We start from the raw sequence: 22,042 nt of genomic DNA on the forward strand, positions 1-22,042 counted from the left end.
CTAATTCAATCTGATGGATTTCCTCAGTATCGGCATTCGGGTTACGACTTAAACAGTCAGCTAATAAATTGCTTTTTCCAGTACAGTGCTCCAGTTTGATGTCAAATTGCTGGACAAACATCGTCCACCTGAATATTCGTTCGGATGCCATGGTAGTTTTCAACATGAACGTCAAAGCTTTGTGGTCAGTCCTGATAATTTGATAACCATATATTATCTTCCGCCAGTATTTGAGGGCATAAACTATTGATAACATCTCCAATTCAGTAACCGTATAGTGCTTTTCGTGATTTCTCAATTTTCTGCTGACGAAGGCAAGATAAATTCTCCTTTTAGGGTCTTCCTTATTTTCTTGGAATAACACAGCTCCAATTCCAATACCTGATGCGTCTGTTTGTAATATGAACGGTTTTCCAAAGTCTGGATATCCCAATTTGACGTGTTGTATCAGCATTTCCTTGGTCTTATTAAATGCTGTCTCACATTCATCATTCCATTTCCATCTGTTCCCCTTTTTTAGCATATCCTGTAAAGGTGCGACAGTCTGCGTAAAATTAGGGCAATGGTTGGCGAAAAAGTTGGCCATCCCTAAAAATTGCCTTTACTTATGGCTTCAATCTTGACCAGGTTAGGTCTGATTCCTTCACCATCTATTATATGTCCTAAAAATAAAATTTCAGTCTGACAGAATTTTGACTTGGCTAGATTTATATGGAATCCCGTTCTAGAAAGATTTTCCAGCAATTTCTCCAGTTTAGATAAGTGATCTTCGAAGGTTTCACTGGCCAAAAGTAAGTCGTCAATGTACTTAGTCGTGAAGCTCTTTACTTCCTCCGTAAGACATCGATCCAATGCTCGAATAAGAGCGCTTCCTGCATTAGATATGCCGAAGGGCAATTTTCGGAAGACGTAGGTCTGTTGGTTGAACATGAATCCAGTTAGGAGTCTAGATTTTTCCTCCAGGAGAATGTGATAATATGAAGAAGTGAAGTCGACTGACGATTCATCCCTCGAAATTTCCTTAGAACTTCCTTAATAGCAGGTGCCTGGTCTCTTTCAGGGATTAGCTTCCGGTTTATCTCCCGAGCGTCTAAACACAAACGAAGGGATCCATCTGGCTTGCTTACGATGACCAAAGAACTAAGAAAAGGTGTACTAGCTTTCATTATAATCCCATCTTTCTCCATGCCTTCAATTAATTTCTCCACTCTAGAATGGAATTTCTCCGGGATCGGGTATGGCTTCTTCTTGAAAGGAGTCCAGTCAGTTGCCACCAATGAATATTTAAAATCTGGAATTTGTCCCGGTTTGTCATCAAACAAGTGCTTATATTTTAATAATAAATTTCGAAGTTGTTCCTTTTCCTTATCAGTTCCCTGAGCTGAATTCACCTGATTTATAAGATCCAAGGGATGTGCTCTATTTTCGCCCTCTTCAATGATGTCATACAGAACCTGATGAATTTCTTCTAAGGCCTCATGGTCTTCTTTCTCCCTCGATGTTAAGGCGCAATTTATGTGAAACACCTCTTGGTCGGTTACATCAACAGGATTCATGACTGCAGTTTCTGAAAATTCCTCCAGACGAAATACTATTTGGTTGGAATCCAAACTAATGTCTGTGTGGTATGATGTAAGAAAATCCATTCCAAGAATGATATTAAATTTGATATTTGTCATAGCCAAAAATATATTAGGGAACTTGGTGTTTCCGATTTCCACATCGAGAAATGTCTGCTGCTTGCAAGTTACGATCTTGTCAGGGATAATTCCTTTAATTTTAACATGTGAGACTGGAATGATGGGTATTTCATGCCTTTCTCTTAAGTCATTCATAAATGATGTTGATATTACACTAATAGTGGAGCCGGTGTCAACTAAGCATTTAACTCTCACGCCACAAATTCTAGCTAATATTATTGGTAATGTCCTTGCATTATTTCTACTAGTCTCAAGATTTTCTTCTAACAGATCATCAGATTTAGTAACCCATGAATCGATCTGAACTACAATCCATTCCTTCGGGACCTCTGAATTATAAGATTTAGGATTCGTACTATCATTTTCTAGTTGGATGGATGTTTTTTTTTTTAATAGCCCCTTGGCTATAATCTTCCTTTTCATAGCGCTGACGATTCTCTTCTTGCTTAGCTCTTTGGTATTCTAAGCTTTCTGCTCCTACTATATCTGGGTTCACGTCCTGGTCCTGAATCGCGTGACGCCACTTGGATTTTTCTTGATTTTCTTTGCGTAATTCCTGGATGTATTTCTCTCTCTCTTCTTGTCTCCAGTTTCTTTTTCTTCCTCCCGTATAGTTAGTTTCACTATTTCTTCTCCACCTTCCTCGAATATTTTCATAGGGTCTGCGTCGTACATTCCTTCGGAATCTCTCTCCTCGTCACTTCTGTGTCCTGACCTTGGAGAACGGTCTCTCGGTGACATTTCCTTTGTAGTTCGACCGCTAGGTCTCCCTTGGTTGAACGAAGCTCCACTGTCGGCTCGGATGACTGTAGCTTGCAACACCTGTTGTTCTTGACCTAGGTTACGTCGTGGTTGTTCTCTCGAAGTTAAATCGATTTGTCGAAGCACGGCTTCAGCCTGAATTGCGGTCTGCGCGTTCGAAGCAATCATTATACGTTGAATGTCCGCTGGAAGTTGCCTTATTATTACACGGACTACTTCAACTTCTGGGGGTGGCATATCAAGCTCCTTTAGTTTACGTAATTGAGCTGAGAAATAATCAGCGTAGCGTGTGGGCGTAGAAGAAGCGTACCTCTTAGCGTAGAGTTATGTTTTTAAATTATGCTGTAGGTCACTATTCCAATATCTCTCCAGAAATGCCTTCTTAAACCCTTCAAAATCTTCAAATGAATACTTGAACGCTTCATACCATGTTAATACTGAATTCTCCAAATAGCGTTCAGTCACCCTTAGTTGGCGTTCAGGAGGTATTTTATTATCTCTAAAGTATTCCTGAAGTTCACGAATGAAGCTTTTAGGAGTAACGCCTTTAACATTATTGAACTTCTTTGGCTGTTCCTCATGAAGTTTAATAATATTAACAATTTGAGTCTGGCCTGAAACATTTGCTGAATTTATCCCACTACTGTCCTGATTTATGTAAGGATTGGTGTTATTTATGGGATTAACCATGTCCATCCTATTATCTACTTTTGGAGTTGAAGACGGGACTTCACCAGACATCCGCTTCTCCAATTGACCTTGCCTTTCCAGTAATGTTGAAGTGACAATATTATGACTCTCGCCCTGAAGTTTATCTTAAGCTCTTCAACAAGTTCCTTAATTCCGTCCTGAAGTTCACGCTTCGATGCTTCGGACGCAGCTTTTACTTCGCTAATTTCCTTGTCCATTTCCGTTTTTATTTCTTTAAGACCTGTCTGTGTCTCTTCGATAGTCTCATAGAAATATTCTAGCCTTTCTGACGTGGTTACTTGGGAAACTTTTATTTCTGCTATGACTCCCTTTTCCACTTGTTTCAAAGTTTCGCAAAGGCCGGTAAACTTTTTACTCCATGCTGCCTTAGTCGCTGTAAGGTCCTCCGCATTGTCCACAATTTTCTCCTCAATATTCTGAAAGTTTTTCTCCACCTCATTTTTGTATTTATCAAGCCCCTGTAGTACGTCTGTCTGGACTTTAGCGAGTCTCTCACTAACTTCGTTCGACATCTCAGCTAACGAACTTGTAATACCCGCCTGTATTTCACCTTTAAAGTCTAAGAAGTTCTGTTTAACTGCTACAAGTTCACTTTGAATGGATGCTATTTTTCCATTAAATAATTTCACATCCATGTGCAGTTTATTAATGTTTTCGTCCGTCCTATTCTGTATTTCTTCCAAAGCACTTTTAAGATCGGATTTAAATTTATCCTGTCCCTCGTTCAGTCTAAGCTCAAATTTAGCCTGATTTTCACTAAGGTCCTGTTTCAATCGCTCCTGATTTTCACTAAGATCCTGTTTCAATTGCTCCTGATTTTCACTAAGTTCCTGTTTTAACTCCTGTTTTAATTTATCATTATTTTCACTTAATTCAGCGCCAAGTTCCTGTTTTAATTTAGCACTATTTTCACTTAGGTCCTGCTTCAAGCTATCTTTCAAATTTCCTAACGCATTCTCCAAAAATGCACGCCATTCATCCATAATAAGAAATATTTCAAAGAAACGGCAGTTCAGACCTCGGGGAGAATAACATCAGAGTATAAACCAGAGTCCAGTTCCACGTCTACTAATGAATTAAGCTCACCTCCTTAGGGGAAGATTTGTATATCATTTCAATAATATCTAACTATTAAAATCCGAAATGTTGCGCAAATGCAGTCGCATAAAAAAATATGAAATTTTCCTAATCTCCAAGATTTTGTTTCAAGTATTCAACATGGCCCTTCCTAACTTTAACTAAAGTGCACTCTGCCACAGAGATCTGGGCTAATAAATGTTATCAAATAACCCAAAAATCCTATTGTCGCCGCATCTTGCTTATGTCCAAATTTTGGACTACAAGATCGAGTCCTTAGATTGGCGTCGCTGATGAAATTCGGGCCAAGCACGTTACGGGCGCCAAATTTGTACTACCTGCCCCCGTTTTGCCGGGCAGCTCAGCCGGTAAGCAAAAGTTCCCAGAGGCGGAACGTTCGCTTACAGGCGACGCTAAATTATAGGGGTCAGGGACAATCTAAGGACTGACGACAAATGAAAACACTAAAAAGAAATGGGTTTTAACATTTATTAAATAAAACATTAGCACTCTCCAGATTCAATAAATATTTTCCAAAATCTTGAAATAAATTATTTATCTCTTCCCTGCTGGAATGCACCTCACAGTTCTCCATTAAATTTCATTCTGTAAAGATACGAAAGTGGGTCTTAATGAATTGTCTTAGAAAATTAAATGAACTATTATTTGAGAGAATCCTATCTCAAAATATCAAAATTCTGAATTATATCTTTCTTTTGAATTATAATTTAACATGACAATACTCTGCGATTTATTTAACCGTGAGTCAAAATTTTACCTCACACGAAAAATCCAATAACTCATTTTTATTAATTAAATATTATTTCAATTAATTATTTAAGCTTCAAGTTATATAATAAAATTATTTTGAAATCCAATATCCAACTCATTTAACTCTTATTTTTATGTCAATTGTCCTAGTGTTGTGCACAACTCACAATAAAGACTTAAATTTCTCGCATTGTAGCGTTAGACATTTTACATTTTGTGAGCTTAGTTCATTGACGCGATCCTTGCTTAAGTATTTTCCCTCGAAGCAAAGATTCTAATCTATCTTATTCCGTCATAAAATCACTTAAAGATTCATAATTGAGCCAAATATGCTCGCCACAAAACAACAAAAAAATCGAGACTTTACGCGCTCAGCGTACACATAACATGACGAAATATAACCATGGAAATTACAATTACAAACAAAATCAGTCATTCATCCATCTCACATTCAAGCTTTGGTCCACGGTAATATTATTAAACAAATTTATCGAATCCTATCTCTTTATTTTTATTTTTAAATTTTATTTGAAATATGAGAGCTTCTCTCGATGACCATATCAGACAAGGGCTACCATTACGATCGTCTGACGTGTGATTGTGACAGGATTATCACTTTTCCAATGAAATAAATTCCACAACGATGTTCCAGGATAATTTTACAGTAGAAATCGTCACTAAAAATTCCATAGAACTGCCTACAGTCACAGATAAATAAACATTCGCGCATACGGTCTATGAGTCACGACTGCGTTATTTTTAATCTCTTATTATCACAAATTATTGATCAACATGTGCTGCATAAGAAGAAATTATGTTCAAAAACACACTCTCTTCCTTAACTGACTCATGTAATGGACACACAAATAAAATCCTATCTTAAGATCCATTTACAAGTCTCAAAAATACCAATAACAGTAATTGCAAAATTTGTGGACATCCAAGCCACGACCAATATTCCAGGCCAACATCTACTTCAATATAGCACACATTAATCACTTATAAGCACAGTAATAATTACACTCATGACCTTTAAACATTCTATTAGACCGTAATAATGTCAATTATTATTATTATTATTATTATTATTATTATTATTATACGCGCGCGGTCGCGTCATCGCAGGCTATGGTTTAATGAAATCATAGATGACTCTATTCTATTTCGAATCTATGGTAAACCACAAAACGTCAAGGAAAAATCCTAAATTCACAGAACACGTTGATATTCTGTCCCAAATAATTCAGAAGTTATTCCATCATTAATTTATAAATTAATAACTATTATCGCGTGGGTCAAATATTTTTAACACTTCCCTAGACTTATCATGGGACAGTGAGAACATGTCACGAAGCACTCACTCAAATAGAACAAATTATAGGTCCCAATTACACTCTCACACACATCAAATCTACCAACACCAGTGAAAGAAGAGTGAAATTCCTAACTACAAAGACTATTAGAAATGATTTCAAATATTCAAGCAAGGACTACGTCTACATAATGATTACAACAGAAAATAGAGAAAAGTATAATTTAAAATCTTAGCTGTAGTAGACTTGGCTTCTGGACTCGGTTGATGATCAGTGAATATTTAACCAAAATCCATCTCCGATGTTATTCTCTCCCGGGCTGAATTATGCCTCACATTTTAATGATACATGGCTGCAGCAGGCGAGGACTTAGGACAATTACAAACTCCGTCGTAATGCTGAAGTTCCATTCTTCCAAAGTATTTCAGGACTGCTAGGAATCTTGCGTCTTCTGGTGAAAGCTGAAACTAAAAGATCTGTCTTAGAAATAATTCCTAACACACACTCGATTCTTCAAGATGGCACAGTTTTACCTACTTTAGAAAATTTTCTTCACATTTATAAATTTAAAGAAATCTGAACTGCTGCGTTTCCGATATTTCGGCGTCACAAAATTTCCTCAGAAGCAGAAAATTTATCGTCTTTCCTCAATGAATGCTGGTAATATTCCACGTCGGATACGTCGTTTCCAATAACACGTGCTCATACAATTATTCCCGTAGACAACTGAGCAAATTAGCAGAACAGAATGAGCAGAATAGAATGAGAAAGATTTTCCCAAGTACATGGGTATTTATTTCTTCAAGACGTAGGTGTGTTTGTTAATTAAATTTAATTGGCTGAGATTTTGCGATCGGGCTAACCTTGCGATTCAATTGGTTAAATATCATGACGTCAAAATCTCAAAGTATTGATCGCTTTTAATCTGGTCGAGTTCCTGTCCACGTGCCACCCTTCTGATGTCTTCAACAAGGCACAAAAAAAACCCAGACTCGCTTACACGGCTATCAGATAGTGCAGAGTTGAACTGACCTTGCTGGATGATAATTTTATGCATGGTTCCACCCAAGTAATAAAATATTCTTTCCACACAAGCCAATAACCAATTTTCAAGGGTGCACTAATTTATCCACTGACGTGTATTACCGTAGACAGCTGTTTACTGTTCTCCTTCAATATACATGTTTTGTCTAGTGGACACTCGGTTTTCTATATATACCCAGAGACAGTTGCACATAAAGCAGCAGATGAAGTTTGTTCTGTGTTGCATCATTTTATATTTATATTTTGTGAACTTGGGGATGAGATAAAACACTTGATAATCTTCTGTGATTCTTCATGTGGACAGAACAAGAACTGGACTGTTTTCAGATTTCTCCACTTTATTGTACATCATGCCAAATGCCCGATTCTGTGAAAATAGTATTTCCAATTTTGTCTTAAAAAGGCCAAAACATGCAGGAAAAAACAACGGTTATTTAGAATCACTAAGTCATAAAACGAATATTTGCAAAGTTTGAGAAGTGTAACCAGTTTATTTTAAAACGTGCATTTGCGTGGAAATCCGGGCTCTAGTCATTACAATAACGTATATGAAATAATCGATCAAATGAAAGATCACACATTTCCTCACTTTTAACAAACAGTACTACGCTGCCGATCTAACATTGCAAAGCTCCTGAGCTGAAATGACCAAGCCGCAGACAGCCGTGATCCGTGAACACTCTTGGTCTTATTTCGGCTGGGTGGGGGTGTCGAATAGTGGTGACTCGCAGGGCAAAAATTATGCCCTTTTACTAACCTGTTTCCTAGGATTACCAGAGGAGTCGGAAAATCTCATTTCACTACACAGGCAGCGGAAAAATCTATCTGACATGGAGGCAAATTTTTTCCTCCAAGCCAGGGGAGAAACCCTCTTCACAGTTAATTTGGAATAAAATGAATGTAGAATTTAATAAAAATGAAGATGAAGCTTTTCTTAAGAAACGGCTCTTTTCAGGGTTGAATTTTGATTTATTTAGTGAATTGTGGTGCTATAGTTTGGAATAGGCTTAAATTCTAATTCTAGACCAGGTCTTGCTGCTGCTGCTGCTGCTACTACTACTACTGCTGCTGCTGCTGCTGCCTTAAGTGTGGACCCTGCTCATTCAAAACAGCGCGTCAGAGTACGGATCGAATAGCTGGCATGCTATGATGAACCAGTGTGTTGCGTACCGGCAGTATCAGAATATGTATGAACCAAAGGAATGGCATGCTAAACAAGGTTTTCTAACTCCCCTATTTCCCGAAAATATTCAGTCAGGCTGTCATACTCGGTACGCAGCAATAGTCTCGTCTATATGAGTTGAGCGGCAGCATAACAAAGATCACAGCAGTGGTCAGTGCAATGTTATTGTTGATCAATGTTATGGGCTTTCAATATTGTAGGGCTTCGCATTTAGTTTTCTTCCGACTCTGAAATACCACTCTTATCAGAGTCGGTACGGTAAAATTGAATAAAACATAAATGGTCGGAAATTGTATTCTCTGTAACTTATGTTATGTAGTATTTCTTGATAGGACCAATGACATAGGTATTTAAAAATTAAATTTTACGCTCCTTCCCTTAAAGTACAGTTTCAAAAGGGTGAATAAAATTGTTCATAGCTTAGACTGTAGATTCTTACTCCCCGACTATAAACAGACTTTCATTAAATTCTGTTAACCCATTTTCTCGTGGATCGGCGTTGATATGGACTTGGCAATAAAAATACAAACTCATGAATATCTTTGTTAACAAAGCCAGTACAGTGACAATGTATGACATAAATGATCGGAAATTTAATTCTCTAACTTTCATTATGTAGTATTTCTCGATAGGACCCCTAATTCACAATTAAGTATTTATTTATTTTCCACCTAGTCGATACAATGATTGCTTAAGGCAATTTTTAAAATTATGTTAATTTTAAGGTCACTTCCTCTAAAGCATTACTTTGTCAATTTTATATATTTTTCATCTAAACAGTGTTATGTGGCTGAAGATGTTGATAATATACGAAACATGTACCACTTTTGACCATTAAAAATTGCCTTAAGCAATCATTGTATCGACTAGGTGGAAAATAAATAAATACTTAATTGTGAATCTATTGAAGTGCGATACGGACCATGAAGCTGATTTTATGTAAGGACCCCTAATAATAAAAATATTTGAGAATTAAATTTTAGGCCTTCCCTTAAACTACCATTTCACTCAGCATGAGTAAAATGATTTATAGCCTAGATTGTAGTGGCTCACTCTCCAACTTCACATACCAATTTTCATTAAATTGTCTTCAGCCGTTTTCTCACGATGCGTGTACAGACAGACATTACGGAAAAGTAAAAAGTGCATTTCCTTGTTATTATAGACTTGACCGATACAGAAATATCATTCTTTTCAAATTCTGAGCAATGTACAGATAAAACTCTTATTTTATATATGTATGTGTGTGTGTATATATATAGGGTAAAGTAAGGTAATTTGGTGATAATTTTAGATTATAGCAAAATAATGAGGGAAAATACAGGATTTATTTCTTTTAAATTCCATGTATCATATAGAACAGAACATTAACTGAAGGTTTTGATCATGAATGCATTCTTGCAATAACTTCATCTTGAATTCTTTATGATTTTATGCAACTCAATTGAGTTAGGTTATATGGTGATACATATAGGTAATTTAGTGATAGTAGCAAGGTAATTTGGTGATAGTTATTTTAAAACCCTTTTTATTTTCAGGAGTTGTATAACTACATTTCACAGGAGTTTTTGTCTTATGATGAGTCTTCACAACACACGTGACACATTCACATGATTATGTCATCACTATCTTGTGATTGGCAATCTTTATGCATAGTATGTGTACAAAAGCTGCACTGAATCCACTTTTCCAAAGTTTTGCATTTTTAATCATTAGAGCACGATTTTTTTGCATATGACACATATTCAGTCATTATCAAACTTTACACCTGAAGGTCCAGGAATCAGTAAGTCAACATGAGCGCTGTTAGGTCATCTTTCCTACTACTGTCGCTGCTCGATAGGAGTGTGACACCTCTCGGAAGAGTCTCTTCTGTTTTTTGTGATCACGTCTTGGTTGTCTGGGAAGCTGAAGGAAGTGCTCAACATTGGAATTTGAGTCTGCAGATTCGCTTATTTCTGAGAAAGATCTGTCACGAGAGATGAGGCAATAGCTACAGAAGAGATCACACTTTGGTTAAAAAGGCACTATTCCAGCCTTTCTAAATCCGCCTGTTATGTTGGCATGGGAGAAATTTGAAATAAATGCAGGATTGAACAATGAACGGAAATTAAACTGGTTTGGTTTATCGTTGGGGTGATTTCACATGTAATCGAAGTTTGGGTAAGATACCTTCTACAATATCTCTTTCTTCACTGTTTTGGAGCCATCATTTGAGAGACGACCACGAAAAACCTTTAAATTTTGGGGCTTGGTGCACTGTCATTTTACCTTCAGTCACTATTCTAGCTGCCTCAACTAAGTCTGCACTCTTGTACTGCTTGTACACTTAAGGATTATCATGTTGTCGAGGCTTTCGTTTCATGTTGGGTTTTTTAGCATTTCACCGTAAGCTAATTTGTTGACGGTCTATTTTCTGAAAATGATGATGAAATTTGTTAATTTACACTACCTAAAACTGAAATATATATAAAATTCTCATTCCTTCAGCATTTAATGAACCAAGCTGGAAATAGAAAATAACGTTTTGTGGGTTACCATCAGCTGAGTAGAAACTGCTTAAATATTACGGTATTTTCTTAAGGTTTGTCCCAAAAATTGTTACAGCATTAAACTTTTCTCTCAATGCAAAAAAATAACTCGCTTTCTTAGGAACAGTTCGACACCAATACTAACTAAAACAAACGGTTTATTGCCAAAGTTTATTTCACTTGAACAGCACACTGCATTTAATAAGTCTGCACTTGCCAAATCACTACAGCTGAGTTACAAAATCTCATACCTCAGTAAGTGAAAGAATCCAAGGATTATACCTGAGCACGGGACAAAGGAAAAACCCAGGACACCGAGCTGACAACAGATGAGCACAAAAACAGACAAGGTTTGGTGGTGGCATTCGTTTAAAACATTATCACCAAATAACCTTACTTCACCCTATATAGTTTTTCTTAAGACAGCCTTGTTGAATGTGTACATGAACTTCATTATCACTACAGAGACATGAATCACTGCCTTGCCTCTATAGTGAAATGGCAGGGTATCTCGTGAACCGTTGTTTCTCTTATCACATTAGCAATTATTACTGTTGTTACTTCCCGCAAACATTTCTTTTTTGCAAATATTATACTTCCTGCAAGATTGGAAGCATTAGGCCGATATTTGTTGTTTTGAAGTCCCACTGTTATTGTTTAGTTGGCCATTGCAGCATGCGGTGAGATTACAGCAGATATTCGCGCAGTGACACGCGCTAACTTAGTGTTTGCCACTCGCAGAGCAGCGGTGTATTTCTTCCATCAACGCACGGAGCCTATAACAGCCTGCCTGAATATTGCCGGGAAATAGCTGAGGAGTTAGATGACTTTCTTCTTTAGCATGCCATTCCTCTAGTTCATACATTTTCTGGTACTGCTGGTATGTAACACACTGGTTCATCATAGTACTCCAGCTATTCAATCCCTACTCTGAGGTGCTGATTGAAATGAGCAGTGTGCACACTTAATGGAATAATAGAGTGGTGTTCATGGCTGTCTGTGTCCTGGTCATTCCAGCTCTGGAACATTGGACTGTTAGAGCAGCATATTACTGTTCGTTAAAAGTGAGAATGTGTGTGGTTTTTCATTTGCTCAAGTATTTCATATGATAGCATTGCTTTTAATCGCAACATTACTAGTAACATTGTAATGACGTGTGTTGATTTCAGTTGGGAAAACAACTAAGATAGGTTTTCTGAGGATGTAAAAAGACAAGTCAGGAGTGAATGTCTGCCATTACAATGAAAATTCCCCAACTTGATTGTGACTGGAGGGCAAGAGGGTCTAACATTACAATGAAAATTCCCCAACTTGATTGTGACTGATGGTAGGCAAGGGGGCCTACCATTACAATGAAAATTCCTTAACCCAGTCTTCACATGAGAAAAACGTATGGCGAATTCGCCATCGCGCTTCTAGGGTAACGTTAAAAGCTATGCACTTTAATACAATATTACAACATGTACACTACCTAACATAGAATTCCGAAGTGAAGCACGGGTACATCAGCTAGTATGCTATAGATTTCTTAACCGAGTGGAGTGGCCATGTACTTAACTCGCCATGGCTTCAGAGACAAGCTCTGAATTTGGCAGATGAGGATTCCAGCCCCAGTCAGCTATCCTGAGAATGGTTTCCTCATTTTCACTTCCAGGCAAATACCAGGGTAGTTCCCTCCATCTCCTTACCCAGTTTCATTCATCATCAATCATTCATTTCTTCACTATCTCCTCACTTGAGGTTGGCATCAGGAAGAGCATCCAGCCGTAAAAACATGACATGTAATTTCGTCTTGCTATATCCTCACCCCCTACATTTGCTACAGATCTTCCTAGGTATAACTCGTGTAATATTTAAAGGCATAAGTCTATAATGAAGATGTATGTAATATTCATTGATACTTTCCTGAGTTGCCTGCTGCCATTTCTTGATGGATACAGTACTTTTGTATCCATCTCTTGGCACAGGCCAGAATAAAGTGTAGCTTTCACCAAAGTCCCAGTCTCATCCATGGCTGTGACAGTTTGGAAGCTGCTGGGGTATGGGTGGTGCTAAGTAATGACATTCAGAGCACGGCTAGTGCATCTGAGTGTTATGAAAGGTGTTGCTCATAGGGTCAGTCGTGCTGCAATAGCACTTTCTGACCCAGTGAGGAAAGCAATGGCAAACTACCTCACTCCTCGGCTTGCCTAGTACGCCTCATTTTGGTGCTGCCATTGGTTTTTGCGGTTTCCTTATAACCGCATAACCTTTGGTGGTGCTATTTGAGGATCCAACCAGCCTCTGGGCTGATGACCTAACAGACAGACAGACTTTCCTGAGTACAGAATATTATGGGCAGACTTCATAGGCAGCACTTACACATAAGTGCCCCTTATAAGCCAGGTTTCATTTCATATTACCTACTTAAGTGTCCCACTTATTGCTATAAGTGGACCTCACACACACTCTTAAAGCACTCGCTTATGTTGCAGCAAAATGGAGGATAATGATTTTGCTGAATATGTTTGCATTTCATTCACAGAATGCTTTCCGTGTACACAGTAGAGATAGAAAATCCTGTCGAAATGTAATGTGATAACAATTTAATGAAGGTTTCGTTTTAGAGTTATGAATATTCTTGTACCTTTGATTGAGAGTGAATGTAACCTCTAGAGGACTCTCTAACTCACCGTTAATGAAGATATTGTTTTGAGATTTCATGCCACCTTTTATTATCAGGTTATTATTGTTGTTGTTGTTGTTAATATCACCATCATTACCGGTATTTTGCTTAATTGGAAACGTGTCACAAGTTGATTAGTTAAGACTGCAGGCCTATGGAATAGTAGAACTATACTGAGTTATATATAAAATGAATGTGTTGCACTACCACCATTTAAAGGTTGATTTGTACTAATTTTATCATGTTAGTCAACCAATCGTTTGCTGGATTATATCAGAAGTTTCTAAAATTATGGCATTGCACATCAAAACATACTATTTACATTTTATTGGGGAAGTAATTAGGTCTATTACAATGTAATGGCTACGGATATATTTGTGAAATCATTAAAAGCGTTGTAAGGCTTGATATTCTACATTTGGATGAATATTTGTGTAGGTTCGAGTACCTGGATAACTATAAACATATTAATGAATATTGAATTTTCACGACCGCATTGTAATTGAAACATACTTTCAACGTATTAGGTCGTGTTACGTACATGCAGTACGTGTTGAAGAGATGTTAAGTACAGAACAAAAATGGCCAGCTGGACACCGGTGTGATCCGAACCCACAACCTCCCGATTTCGCGTCGGTTGCTCTACCAATTGAGCTATGGCCTAGGCCACCTTTGTTCTGTTTTGAAAGGATCTGAGCAACCGATCGGGAGGTTGTGGGTTCGGATCCGACTGGTGTCCGGCTGGCCGTTTTTGTTCTGTACTTAACATCTCAACACGTACTACATGTACGTAACACGACCTAATATGTTGAAAGTCTGTTTCGATTACAATGCGGTCGTGAAAATTCAATATTCATTGACATGCCCCACAACGGGCGACTTAAACGCACTCTACAGTGTGCTAGCAGCAGTGCCAGACCTGTAGCTCAGATCCTTTCAAAACAGAACAAAAATGGCCTAGGCCACCATAGCTCAATCGGTAGAGCAACCGACGCAAAATCGGGAGGTTGTGGGTTCGGATCCCACTGGTGTCCGGCTGGCCATTTTTGTTCTGTACTTAACATCTCTTCAACACGTACTACATGTACGTAACACGACCTAATACGTTGAAATCTGTTTCGATAAACATATTATATTAAGAAGAAAATTAGACTGGGCATTTTCGTAATTTGCATTGTCCACAACAAGTTTTTCCCAAGTCATTCATATTCTGATGAGAAACTGCATCGGTCAGCTTCTTCTATATTACGTGCACGTGCTTCGATGCAAGTTTTGCAGGTGTCGTCTCAGCTCGCTGTTTTGTTATCCATTCTGATAACCAAATACAATATAGTGTATAGACTATCTTTTAACCTCACAAATGTCGCGTGATGTCCTTCGATAAACAAAACACAATACATCATCCTACTATTCGGTAGCCAGAACTACACAATCCGGGAAGCATGGGCATGATATACAGCATTGCCACATCTCCAGTGATACTGTATCAATGAGTGTGCTCTTTAAGTGCTGTCTATGAAATGTAAATCCGTATAACTGAATACTTATTATGTGATCCCTTGTTACTTAAGGGTTCTACTTATGTATAAATGCTGATTATGAATTCTGCCCTAAATTTAATTTTGGATCGTTTTCGTTTCAGTTCCACAGGAAAATACATTAAAACGCAGTGAATCCACGAGCCGTGTGGGAACGCACTATCAGGTTGGTATCAAAGTATTTAGATCATGTCTGAACCTGCTTTAATAACAGAAAATAAAAATTCAGTGCTACGTAACCATCATATAATGTGTTTATTTTACTGTACTCTATCTCTGTGCTCTTAAAGAGAGAGTGAGTTAGTTAGTTATAACTTTGTTGGACATGTTCTCATTTTTCTTAGGAAAATTAGGGAATTTTATTTTTTAAACTATTTAGCCTATATTAATCTTTGGGTTCATGACTGTACCCAATCAAAATAAGGAATATAATGCTTCTAGATTTTCATTTTTCACAAAAATGAAGGCTGGTGAGGACCTCATACCTACACATCACCAAACCCTGACTGAGGAGGGGTGGTGACTTCTCTGGACCTTAGAAACTCTCACAAGCTTCCTGAGAACTTGCCTCATCTACCTTATCATTCTGAAGATTAAAGCTCTCTTGAGTAGTGAAGATTTTCTCATAATGTGAAGAGAATTCTTGATGCCCTTTGTTGGCATACTGCTGCTGGAGCTGTCTTGATGTTTCCTCTGCTGCTTAAGCTACAGCATTGGAAATGTCCAGAGTTCTGCTGATAAGCTATTACCCCAGAGTCATCAGAAATTACTCTCAGGCCCAGTTTCTTCAACTCTGTTAAATTTTACTTAACAAATATTAACTAACAATTGTTATTAATTTAACACTTTGTTTAAAAGTGCCCTGTTTCACAAACACATTTCCAACATTTGTTACAAAACAATTGTTAAGACAAATCAACAAGTTTCCGTGAGATTTCTGAACGTGTTTGGCAGTGAGCGTCTTTTGTTTCTTTACTTAAAGCGCTCCTAGCGGTTTGGTGTAGTAGTATTTTGTCACACAGACACATGGTTGACATTATTACAGGTTATGGTTAGCGGAGACTGATAAGACATAAACGTGTGAAGTAAGAGGCAACAAAAGTGTTATTATGAAGAATGTGAGGCAAATGTTGTTATAGTTTTAATTTAAAATTATGCGAGTGTGCTTAAAAAGTGAGAGAACGGACTGTTATATCACAACATTCGATATAGCCTATAAGAATAGGCTATTCTTATATTCTTATCACCGGTAATTGATACGATTTGATTAATTTTCTGGCATTCCTTTATTGCGGGGAAAATAATGTAATGCCTTGTTATTGCTGCAATAGCAGCAGGAATTCTTTGCAGGATTCTACACACTCTTTTCCTGCACTTGTGAACATAGTCGCCTACAGTTACATCAAAAGTGTCAAGCATAAAATCTAACAAGTGGAGGCCAAACCCTGTGGTCATCTGATTTCACCGAGCTTCAATGTACCTGTGAGGAGACACTCAAAGGTAACTCGTGTATAAGGGTTTAAGTCAATATACTTCAGTTTTCGAAAAAAATGGGGTCAGATGTCATTACACAGAATCCACTTCGGACAAAGTGGAGGTGATAAAACCCAAAGAGGCTAACAAATTTTACTTCAACATGTCAGGCCAACAACCTAATAACTGCTGAAAAATTGATGAAACCCCGATTCCAGTGCAAGCCATATATACTTTGGAGTTACATCACAGCGAAATGGAGTGGTGGCCAAGTGGTTACCGTACTTGTCTGCGAACCTCGTAGACGTGAGTTCGAATCTCGTCCCAGCTATAATCGTTGTACAAAATAAATTAATATGTCTGCCTCTGTGGGGTAGTGGTTAGTGTGATTGGCTGTGATTAGAGGCCCAGGTTCGATTCCCGGCTCTGCCATGAAATTTGAAAAGTGGTACGAGGTCAGCTAGGTAGAGATGGGTTCGATTCCCACCTCAGCCATCCTGGAAGTGATTTTCCGCGGTTTCCCGCTTCTCCAGGCAAATGCCGGGATGGTTCCTAACTTAAGGCCATGGCTGCTTCCTTCCCTCTTCCTTTTCTATCCCTTCCAATCCTCCCATCCCCCCTCGTCAGCATAGCAAGGTACTGGTCATCCTCCCCAGTTGTATTCCCGACGCAGTCTGAAGCTCCAGGACACTGCCCTTGAGGCAGTAGAGGTGGGATCTCTTTCTCTGTCTGTATGTATATATACATTTTAGGTAGAAAATGAAGTTTCACTGCAATTTGATTATTAATTTTATTTGCATTTTTACCTTCACATTCTCTGAAATAATGATTTCATTTGTATTTAAAAAAAGTAAGTTTTGGGCGGGACTCGAACTCACCGTCGTCGCGGTTCGGAGACAAGTACGATGACCACTCGGCCACTGCTCCACTTGTCTGGATTGCAACTCTTCAAATATATACCAGTACACGTTGCATTAGAATCTGGGGATTCATAAATTTTTCGGAAATTATTAGGTTGCGGACCTAACAAGTTTTAGTACAATGTGTTCGCATTTTAGTGTTCTATCACCTCCATGTGGTCTGAAGCGGGTCCTGCCTCATGATATTTGTCCTCACTGTTGGAACTCTAACCTATTTTCAATATCGTCTAGTATCTTGTTCATTATGGCTTTGGTAATTAGAAATATTTCTTCTGACAACTCTATGAAGTCGTTATTTCTTAGTATGGTTCGTCCTTTGCCTTCTTCAGTTTATAAATAGTCTTCATACAGCAGTAAAGCTTCAAACTTACGTCTTCTACATGCCTCCATTTTGAAATTTTAGCAGCTGTTAAGAGGTTTAACACAGGGCTGCTGCCAGGTTAATTTAACACAAGTATTAACAATTCTTGATGAGACAACCATTTTGTTAAATTATGTGTGAAGTCTCCTTAACAGCAGAGTTAACACTTAACATTCGTTGAAGAAACCGGGCCTCAATATCATTATGGTGAAATGTTTAGTTCCCATGCCATTGTCTCGGCTTCTGGGTGGGTTTTCGTCAGATACGGGCTGCCACTGTTCTCGCAGTGCGAGGACAACTAACTCTTGTGCAATCTTTTATGCTGCCTGTCTGAGTAAATTGTTGATTGTCTGGTAGTCAAACCTTTTGCTGATTTTCAGCAAGGCAATTAAAGCTACCCTGCTTGCATATTTCAACCACTCCATGCTTAAGTAAAATAATAGTTAAATATTTTATATTTAGTGTCCACCTTTTCAATACAAATTATAAATGATACACATTTATGTTAACATTCAGGGACTAGTTTTGACCTAAATCGTAGGTTATCAGGCATGAAGCAAATTACACAAATGTATTGAATGAAATAAACAATGTAACGACACAATCGTCTTAAAAACTGTACGTACAATCAATAGAATTTTAAGTTAAGGTTGGTTAAATGAAATAATTTCTGTAAAAGCAATGGAAGACAGTGTAGTGTCAATAATATTAAAAATATATACATACCATATGATATATATAACATAATGTTCAAGATTTTTGTTGCACTACGTTAGAGATCCTTTTAATAGAGGTTCCTAAAATGCTGGATTGATGCTCTATCATAAAAAGTTGTTTTTCATAAATTCTTATCTTTTGACTCCATACTTAAGCAAAGAAGATCCACTTTTCTCTTTTTTTGTTGAACACTTACTGGTCAGGACTAACCTTTAGTGCAAGGGTTGCTTGTTACATGGAAAACTGGTTCTACGGCCCAAGCCAAACATTTGTGACAGTATTTATGGCTGGACTAGGTACTGGATATGTGCATGTTGAACTTCAGAGAAATAGAAATGAAAAGTATGGTGCTATAGGTATTTATGCCGGTCGTGCATGCAATTTGCGGCCCTCACCTATTTGCAGTAATGTAACAAAAATGTATGTGGGGAATCTTAATGGTCATAATATTTCCTTTCTTATGTTGAAATCTCTAATAAATGCTCTCTTACAGACTGAGATATTGAAATGACTTTCATTAGCTAGTATGGGAAAGTAAAATAATCAGCATTCTTTAGCTCAATCACGTTGTCATATTTTGTGGGGAATGTTGGTACTTATTTCAGCAAGGTGCATTGGGATGTGATGCAGAGTTAGATTCTCTTTCTGGTGTTAATACTTTTCCCATATAAGCACCAGCTTGTTCTCTAGGCCTCAACTGCATTGATCAAACAAAACCTAGAGTCAGTTCTGGGGAGTTGAGTGCCAAAGGAAACTTGTGTGTATAGTACCTGTAGAGATGTATGCAGCCTTTTATCATACAGTAGAAGTCCGTTATAGCGAGAATTTACATGATCATCATTTAACAGTTCCAGTTTCCCGGGTACTGCTGGCGAGCCTCTTCCATTCTGTCTTATTGAGATACTTTCTGTTCTTAATGACGTCCTCCAGTGTCCTTCCCCGATCTGCAATGTCCATCTTTACGATGTCTATCCAGTGGGTTCTTGGTCTTCCCACCATCAGTTTCCCTGTCACATTCACAATTAAGTATTATTTTCCACCTAGTCGATACAATGATTGCTTAAGGCAATTTAACCCCCCTGTGGGTGGGGGTGGTAGAATAACACCCACGGTATCCTCTGCCTGTCGTAAGAGGCGACTAAAAGGGGCCCCAGGGGATCTGAACTTTGGAGCGGGGATTGGCAACCACGGGGCCCTTAGCTGAGTCCTGGCATTGCTTCCACTTACTTGCTCCTCACTTTCATCTATCCTATCCAACCTCTCTTGGTCAACTCTTGTTCTTTTCCAACCCCGACGCTATTAGGTTTGCGAGGGCTAGGGAGTCTTTCATTTTCACGCCCTTCGTGGCCCTTGTCTTTCTTTGACCGATATCTTCATTTTTCGAAGTGTCGGATCCCTTCAATTTTCCCCTCTGATTAGTGTTATATAGAGGATGGTTGCCTAGTTGTACTTCCTCTTAAAGCAATAATCACCACCACCACCTAAGGCAATTTAATGGTTGAAAGTGGTACATGTTTTGTATATTATCAACATCTTCAGCCACATAACACTGTTTAGATGAAAAATATATAAATTGACAAAGTAATGCTTATGAGGAAGTGTCCTTAAAACATCTTCAGCCACATAACACTGTTTAGATGAAAAATATATAAATAGACAAAGTAATGCTTAAGAGAAAGTGTCCTTAAAATTATGTTATGACCAGTGTCAATTTATATATTTTTCATCTAAACAGTGTTATGTGGCTGAAGATGTTGATAATATATGAAATATGTACCACTTTTAACCATTAAATTGCCTTAAGCCATCATTGTATCGACTAGCTGGAAAACAATAGATTCACAATTAAGTATTTATTAAAGTATGATACGGACCATGAAGCTGATTTTATGTAATCCCTGTCACATGTCGCTCCAAGTTAACATGCTATCCTTGTTGACTCCATCCTCATTTTATGCCCTAACCACATCATTCCTCAACTTGTCCAGTTTGGTGTTTTGAATTGTGGACCTAAGGAACTTCATCCTGGATGCCTGCAACCTTGACGAGTCATTCTTAGTGAGGGTGCAGGTTTCAATACCTTAGGTTAAGATTGGTATGAAGTACTGATTGAACGTCACCAGCTTTGATTTTGTTGGTACTTTGGGATCCTAGAGGAGTGTTCATACATGCTGGTAAAAGTGAGAGCTCTTCTGCACTCTATTTTCCACCTCCTTTGTGGCTAGTATATCTCGAGATATTACACTGCCGTGGTATGTAAAACTTTCCACACTTTCTATGGATGGTTTCCTAGCATGATGTTTGCTGGTCGTCCCTCTCTGTTTATTGGTATCACTACTGTTTTGAGTTTGCTTATCTTGAGATTGAATTTACAACGGCGAAAAATTTACTCGCTATAGCGGATTGTCGTTATACCCGATTTTCCTTACATTTCAGAAAAGATACGCAAAAATACAAATACTTCACCATGCACGTATCATGGAAACACATTGTATGTCCCAGCAAAATAATACTGTAATAATAATCATACTAATCTCGCTGAAAATTTGAGGGAACAGCCTTTCTGAAATTTAACCCGACATGGTAATAAACTAATCTTTGAAATCAGTGATGCGTTCTATTGTACCTTGAGATGTATCACATTTTTATTTATTTACTGTACCTAAACTGCCGGGCTCAGTGGCTCAGATGGTTGAGGCACTGGCCTTCTGACCACAACTTGGTAGGTTAGATTCGATCCTAGCTCAGTCCGGTGGTATTTGAAGGTTCTGAAATATGTCGGCCTCGTGTCTATAGATTTACTGGTACTTAAAAGAACTCCTGCGGGACTAAATGTTGACACCTTGGCGTTTCCGAAAACTGGTAAAAGTAGTTAGTGGTACATAAGGCCAGTTACATAGTCATTACTGAAATCGGTTATTTCGGCCTGTATTTTGACCGAGCTAACGAAAGCTATGTCACGTTACTTAAACACTTATGATGAAGAAGAAGAAGAATTATGAAGGCATGTTCTCTCTCATTTCATTTCATTTCATTTAATAATCAACAGCGCAAGATAACTCGCTAGTGTGTGTAGTGGACTTAGTGAGAAATCGATATGGATGATAGTGTTCAATTTAAATCTGGCCTTCTGCAACACACGAGTAAAAATGCCCGTTGTACACAATCACATTTTTCTTCCTGTTCAATACTTTACAAGAACAATTTCAAATCTCTTCAAAGACTGTTCAATATTGCTGAAGATTTGGCAAGGTTTGATAGAATTTTATTTTAATG

The 22,042-nt window shown here is 38.0% G+C and overlaps 1 protein-coding gene and 1 non-coding gene across 2 annotated transcripts in view; both read left to right on the forward strand.

Moving 5' to 3' along the window:
- Positions 1-22,042, forward strand: part of borr (borealin-related) — a 196,568-nt gene that overhangs the window by 107,227 nt on the left and 67,299 nt on the right. Inside the window, exon 5 of the mRNA XM_068228867.1 lies at positions 15,400-15,461. Coding sequence (XP_068084968.1) covers positions 15,400-15,461 — 62 coding nt within the window. The remainder of the gene's footprint in view (positions 1-15,399; positions 15,462-22,042) is intronic.
- TRNAL-CAA (transfer RNA leucine (anticodon CAA)) lies at positions 14,719-14,795 on the forward strand. Its single transcript has one exon. It is a non-coding gene; the product is annotated as a tRNA-Leu (tRNA).

Source organism: Anabrus simplex, chromosome 8, assembly GCF_040414725.1.
Source record: "Anabrus simplex isolate iqAnaSimp1 chromosome 8, ASM4041472v1, whole genome shotgun sequence".
Classification (NCBI taxonomy): domain Eukaryota; kingdom Metazoa; phylum Arthropoda; class Insecta; order Orthoptera; family Tettigoniidae; genus Anabrus; species Anabrus simplex.